General features: G+C 46.4%; 1 protein-coding gene across 1 annotated transcript in view; it reads left to right on the top strand.

Moving 5' to 3' along the window:
• Positions 1 to 7500, top strand: part of pax5 (paired box 5) — a gene marked incomplete at both ends in the record, with an annotated part of 71522 nt that overhangs the window by 43405 nt on the left and 20617 nt on the right. Inside the window, 1 exon segment of the mRNA XM_083635433.1 lies at positions 2193 to 2293. Coding sequence (XP_083491559.1) covers positions 2193 to 2293 — 101 coding nt within the window.

Here is a 7500-nt window from a genome sequence, read left to right as displayed (position 1 = left end):
TCCTGATCACTTTGAAGGCAGCATCTATAGACCATGAAGGCAGCCAGGATCCCACTAACGTTACTGTACTTCTCGACAAGACACAGAGCCTATGCTGCCTCTGATTGGCTTGCCCTGAAATTCTTACCATAAACTTAACCAATAGCGCTTGAATGCTACGCAGGGTGGGTCTTGCCACCAAAGTAGGTAGTGTGACCCATAAACACGACCACAGCGTCACCATGGACAAACCTCCCGATGACTCACCACCATGGCCATAAGTAAATACATGACATTGATATTTTTGCTGGCATGATTACTTTTTTTGTAGGCTATTATACTTAATTTCATATATCACACATGTACATTGTAAAACAAAAATTCTTTGAAGGTTTTTCTGCGTAGCTTGTAGTTTCCTAAACTACATTTCTCCCAGGGTAGCTTTGCTGTACTTCAAACTACTTCCATGGTGATTGAAGTAGTTAGTAGCTTCCTAAGCTATGCTTTCAAAGTAGCTTCCCCAACACTGACTATAGCACTGAATTGAGTTTGTCAAAGAGAAGGCATTGTTTTTGTTTTATAAATACACTATCAAAGTCAGACTGATTACTCTTTCTTTCTTTCTTTCTTTCTTTCTTTCTTTCTTTCTTTCTTTCTTTCTTTCTTTCTTGCTACATCACTCCTTTTCTCTCGGGGGGCCATAGCCTGGTGCAAATGGATCTGTATTCTCACTCCAGATGGAAAAAAATATATATATCTGAAGCCCCTTCCCCCTCTCCACCTGTCTGTCATATCACTCCCCTGCTGCTGGACACACACACACACACACGCACACACACGCACGCACACGCACACACACACGCACACACGCACACGGTGACCCCCAGGACTAAAATAGGCTCTGGGTTGGGAGCGGTGAATTGCCTCTCTAGCGGGGGATTTTCACCCTCAGCCCCTTTTTCTCTTTATCTTTCTCTCTCGTTCTCTCGTTTCTAATCATTTGCGGCCGCGACTCTTCACACTTCTTATAATTGTCTCGTTCAGTCCCTCAGCCTTGTGCAATAACTGCAGGATACCAGAGCTCACAGTCTAATACTGATACCAAAGCAATATATATTTGTGTGGGTCTGTGTGTGTGTGTGTGTGTGTGTGTGTGTGTGTGTGTGTGTGTGTGTGTGTGTGTGTGTGTGTGTGTGTGTGTGTGTGTGTGTGTGTGTGTGTGTGTGTGTGTGTGTGTGTGTGTGTGTGTGAGAGAGAGAGAGAGAGAGAGAGAGAGGTAAGAGTTTTTGAGAGAGTAAGCAGGAGAAAGAGGGCGTGCTATGTGGTAATGGAATGCATTTGTATAGCATTTTCCCCCCGAGACTCCGCCATCTATACGGAGTCACTCAGTCCCGTATCAGACCAGTTTATTCCCTACTTTGCTCTCACTGCGTTCTCCACATCGTCATTTACTTGATCCAACCTCTTTGTCATTCCGCCCCCATCGCTCCTCTCTTGTTGTCTGTCTGGCCGCCGCTCCCTCTGTCATACAAACCACATGGCCTGTCCTCCTTTCCTCGCTTCAAAATCTCTTCTGCCTTTCACTGCTCTTCTCGTTGCATTATGCTCTAGGGGTGTCCCAAAAAAGAATCGATTCATGTAAGAATCGCGATGACAAAGAATCGATTCTGAATCGATTCTCAACTTCCAAAATAGTTCAAAATTTACTTATTTTTTATGTAAGAGCATTTTTATGTTTTGTATTACTTGAACTTCTTTTAATTGAGGTCATCAAGAATACAACGTTATTATTATGTTTAGCATGAATAAATCTTTTGTCTAAAGTTTGCCTTTGTGTGTCGGCTACTGTGTTTACATTATTGCGATCCGTTGATAAAACATTTCCAAATGAAAAAAACTATAATCTTATACACTTTTTTCTGCTTTCATGCCATATTTTTTCTACACTGCCTTTCTTAGCACACATAGCGGACTGGAGTAGATCCTGAAATCCCCCTATCTACTGAATTGAGAATCAATTTCGCGCATCGTTTTGAATCGAGAATCAATTTCGAATCAAATCGTGACCCCAGGAATCTAAATTGAATCGTGAGATTCCCAGATTCACACCCCTAATATGCTCGTCACATATATCCCTCTAACATTCTCCTCTCTCTCTCTCTCTCTCTCTCTCTCTCTCTCTCTCTCTCTCTCTCTCTGTCGCCGCTGCGCAGGGCTGCAGGAATCGCCGCTGGCCAATGGGCACAGCCACGGTGGGCGGGACTTCCTCAGGAAGCAGATGAGAGGGGAGCTGTTCTCGCCGCAGCAGATCGAGGTATTGGACCGCCTGTTTGACAGACAGCCCTCCTGTCCAATCCAATCGTGCTCTGACCTCTATGTGAGCCCAGACTCTGGCAAGCAGGTAAGGGCGTGGCACCGTGCAGGCAGTGGGCTGAGCCCTTGTGGGTGCAAGTCAAGGGTCAACAAGGCTGTACGGGGGCGGGGCTATGGGATGGCAGAGGAATGCTAAACACATGCTTGGTTCCAAATGGTTGCAAATGTGAGAGACTCTATTTTGTGAACTGATCCAGGATCATGTGAACATCGCTCAGTTTCCAGGACAAGATGTTACAGAGGGCATTTTTAAATTGACTATGGACTGTTCCTGCTTGCTCTGGATTAGCTGCAGCTCAGTCAGTGGATGCTTCTGCTATTCTCCGATAGATATAAACAGGTTTGCTTGTTTTGATCTACTGTTACATTGCTTTCACCCGCATTTATTTACATGTAAATCTTATGCCGTCGAGGGGTATGGGAAAAGGACGCTTCATTATAGAGGCTATTGATATGCACCCATAGATACGCAGCAGAGCTTGGCAAACTGTCCACCATAGTATTCAGCGCCGATATGATGCATAATCAAACTCTTTGATTGCAAGTTTGCTCGTCTCTGCTTTTAGCTAAAAGCCTGTCCTGCCTGCTATGCCTTTGCCATGCCAATCTTGAGAAAACAGGGGGAAAAATTTCGGATTTTTTTTTAATCAAATTCACAGTGAAATTGCAATTGACTCTTTCTTAAGAGCATTTAATTCTATTTCCACAGTGTTACATAAGAATGTATCTTAATATTTTCTCTCACTATTTGGATGTTGGCTGTGCTTCACTTTGTGAACTGTGTGACGAGAAACGGCCAGCGTCCTCTGCTGGCCTGTTTCGGCGGTGTTTTGGTCGGGGCTGACAGACAGTCTGGCTGTAATAGAGAGCCAGTCAGGCCTATTGACATTCCTATAATCTAGACACACCGCAGGGGTTAATGAGCATATTGACCCGCCTCTCATTATGACCTCACTTCCTGCAGGGGTTAATGAGCATATCGACCCGCCTCTCATTATGACCTCACTTCCTGCTGCTCGGGGACGCCGATGGAGCTGCTTGCATGTTGATGCATCTTGGGAATGTTGTGCGTGTGTGTGTGAAACAGAGAGCGAGGCAGGGTGTGTCTGTTTGTGTGTGTGTGTGTGTGTGTGTGTGTGTGTTTGTGTTTGTGTGTGTGTGTGTGTGTGTGTGTGTGTGTGTGTGTGTGTGTGTGTTTTACTGTTTGTGTTGTGTGTGTCTGTTTGTGCGGGTGTGTGTGTCTGTTTGTGTGTTTGTTTGTGTGTGTGTGTGTGTGTGTGTGTGTGTGTGTGTGTGTCTGTTTGTGTTTGTGTGTGTGTGTGTGTGTGTGTGTGTGTATGTGTGTGTCTGTGTTTGTGTTTGTGTGTGTGTGTGTGTGTGTGTTTCTGTTTGTGTTGTGTGTGTGTCTGTTTGTGCGTGTCTGTTTGTGTGTTTGTTTGTCTGTTTGTTTGTGTGTGTGTGTGTGTGTGTGTGTGTGTGTGTGTGTGTGTGTGTGTGTTCATGATGAATCTAAATTGACCTCGAGCCCTTTCCCAGCAAGAACTTGATGTAAATCTGAGTGGAATGGACAGGTGTAAGTAATGCACCAAATAACATGGCAGCATTTGTATTCTCTCCGCCTTTTCTCACATGTATTCTGATCTACGCCGCTCCAGTCTAATCGCTGCGACAATATGAAGGAAATAGTTTGCCAACATCTCAAAATGACACATTAAGTTTCCTTAACCTTTTCAACATATCCCTGCTTCAGTTGTCTTTATGCCGTCCATGTCGAGGGCAAGAGGACAAACATATTAGTGGGCTGGAAGTGACTCCGACCACAACCTAAGACCCGCAGGGCAGGCAGGCTTCTTCAGCCCATTCACTTCCTGCTGACCCACATGGGGAGTGGAGTGGCACAGGGCGAGAGGTCGACAGGGATTGGCCATAGTCGCTCTATAGACTACGACTCAAGACTATAATACCCATGATTCATAGGTCAGTGTGCTCGCTGAGCCCGGTCAAGCCGCAGGGGTCGAGGTCGGGGACGGGGGGTGCATTAACCTCCGGCTCGGCCCTGGGGTCCAACGGGCTTTAGGAGAAATGCATTGTGATTACAAAGAGGTTGCAAGCGTGCGCGCACACGACGCACGTGCACACGCGCGTGCACGCACACGCACACACGCACATCCTCTACCTCCACTCCCTTCTCTCATCCTGTCTCTGGTACCCCACCTCCCCCCTTTCCCAGCCTGCATTTCCCAGAGGGAGTGATTGACAGTTATACCCTTAACACTGACAGCCCCAACTCAGCCTCTCTGGTATGTGGGCTGAGGTGTGTGTGTGTGTGTGTCCATGTGTCCGTGTGTGTCGGTGTGTGTGTGTGTGTGTGTGTGTGTGTGTGTGTGTGTGTGTGTGTGTGTGTGTGTGTGTGTGTGTGTGTGTGTGTGTGTGTGTGTCGATGTGTGTGTGTGGCGGTGTGTGTGTGTCGGTGGGTGGATGGGTGGTGGTGCTGGGGTTACGGTCAAGGAGGGTCATCTTGTGTTGTGACTGACGTGTCTAAAAGATGCCGCTTGGCCCTGCTGTTGATGTTGCTGCTATTGCAGTGTGTGTGTGTGTGTGTGTGTGTGTGTGTGTGTGTGTTCAAGAGAGAAACAGAGGGGCAAAGGAGGGCTAGGAAAGGCTCCCTTTCAGGTGGTAACAATGTATTATAAGTGCATACTAGAGTCCTCTACACTCTTCTATCCACACGGCTCTGCTGCATATACTACTGTCATTATCTCACACTCCCTATGATGTCATTATCTCACACTCCCTATGATGTCATTATCTCACACTCCCTATGATCTCATTATCTCACACTCCCTATGATCTCATTATCTCACACTCCCTATGATGTCATTATCTCACACTCCCTATGATGTCATTATCTCACACTCCCTATGATGTCATTATCTCACCCTCCCTATGATGTCATTATCTCACCCTCCCTATGATGTCATTATCTCACACTCCCTATGATGTCATTATCTCACACTCCCTATGATGTCATTATCTCACACTCCCTATGATCTCATTATCTCACACTCCCTATGATGTCATTATCTCACACTCCCTATGATCCCTATGATGTCATTATCTCACACTCCCTATGATCTCATTATCTCACACTCCCTATGATCTCATTATCTCACACTCCCTATGATCTCATTATGTCACACTCCCTATGATCTCATTATCTCACACTCCCTATGATCTCATTATGTCACACTCCCTATGATCTCATTATCTCACACTCCCTATGATCTCCTGGCTTCTTGCATTGAAACATGTTCATAACGTGTTCATTATGACTTCTTTCTTCTCCGCGCATGAAGAGATACAAAAATAAAATGGCTCACGTTCCACACACACACACACACACACACACACACACACACACACACACAAGGAAAGCTTATTTTTCCCGTCACCGCTCGTTACTCTTCTAGCCCTTCGTCTCAAGGCCTTTCCTCCTCCGTCCTCCCTAACATGCCATGCTTTTATCTCATCTCTCTCTCTCTCTCTCCCCTTGTCTTGTTCCCCCTCTCCCTGTAGTCAATTAGGACGCACTATTAATTTGTGTGTGTGTGTGTGTGTGTGTGTGTGTGTGTGTGTGTGTGTGTGTGTCTGTGTGTGTCTGCGTGTGTGCCTGTCAGAGAGAGTTCATTTGAATTTCCCTTCAATCACTTCCTATTACCCAGGTGATAAATCAGCAGAGCCGACTGTGCTACCCACCCGTGCTGCCCCAGGTCCAAATGCCCACCCTGGTACGAACGTGGAAGAGAGAGAGAGAACGGGGGGAGGGGGGAGGAGGGGGGGGGGGGGGACTACATGCCATCCCTCCTCTTCTCTCTCCTCATCCATCCCTCCGTTTCAAAAGCTTAGGAAGTTCACGAGCGAGGTGGTTGAACTGATGGCAGTCGCACACGTGTCCTGTGGGACCGCAATAGTAGCCAATATAGCGCAATGTAATTTCCAAATTCAACTCAATAGATAGGTCAATATTATATAATAAGCCAATATTTCATTCTTACATTATATTTTCGACTTGGGCATATCTAACTTTTATGGCTTCTATTCTCCTCTGTGTGGAGGTCTGCGCCAGCCTGTGCACATATGAATGTCCTCCCCACTGCCACCATCGATCAGCATGCCCACGGATGAATCGCTTCCCCACAATCCACGTCTCAGTTTGCAGCCCTCTGAGGGAAACGCATTTGTTTATAGTCGAGCCTTTTTTCCATCAGCTCTACAGAAGACAATATGGTGAGAGAGAGAGAGAGAGAGAGAGAGGGAGAGAGAGAGAGAGAGGGAGAGAGAGGGAGGGAGATGAGGAAATCGTGAGCTATTTGGGGAATGGAGAAGAGTGGAAATACTATTATGCAAATGGTGCAAGCCACTGTGTGTGTGTGTGTGTGTGTGTGTGTGTGTGTGTGTGTGTGTGTGTGTGTGTGTGTGTGTGTGTGTGTGTGTGTGTGTGTGTGTGTGTGTCAGAGGGCCGATTAGGTCTCATCTGTTATTGATGTGAGATTTGGCCCAAACCATTACCTTCATATCTGAGTCAGTATACCAACCTGCTGTGTATAAGAGAGAGAGAGTGAGGGAGCGAGGGAGGGAGGGAGAGAAAGACGACAGCAGAAGAATTGCCTGGTTGGGCGTCCGGGTAGTGTAGCGGTAGATTCCCTGCTTACCAACACAAGGGTCGCAGGTTCGCACCCCCGTGTTACCTCCGGCTTGGTCGGGCGTCCATACAGGCACGATTGGCTGGTGTTTGCGGGAGGGAAGCCGGATTGGGGGTATGTGTCCTGGTCGCTGCACTATCTACAGATCCATAGCATGGCTCTACCAACTAGCAGGCTGGTTAGCTCAGATGGTAGAGAACCAGACTTAGAATTTAACAATCTTGGGGCTGAGGGTTCAAATCTCACCTGGAGCGATTGTTTATTTGATAAGGATATCTTTCACTTTATATTAGGGTACACAAAAAGAGTAACAAATGGACAGGTAATGATTCAGTACTCATAAACTACTGAGTATGATGCACCACTTTACAATAGGGTACACAAAAAGAGTAACAAATGGACAGGTAATGATTCAGTATTCATAAACTACTGAGTATGATGCACC

The sequence above is a fragment of the Poromitra crassiceps genome (genome assembly GCF_964638095.1).
Source record: "Poromitra crassiceps genome assembly, chromosome: 4".
Taxonomy (NCBI): Eukaryota; Metazoa; Chordata; class Actinopteri; order Beryciformes; family Melamphaidae; genus Poromitra; species Poromitra crassiceps.
Note: the sequence above shows the minus strand (reverse complement) of the source record. Positions and strands in the feature narration are given on the sequence as shown.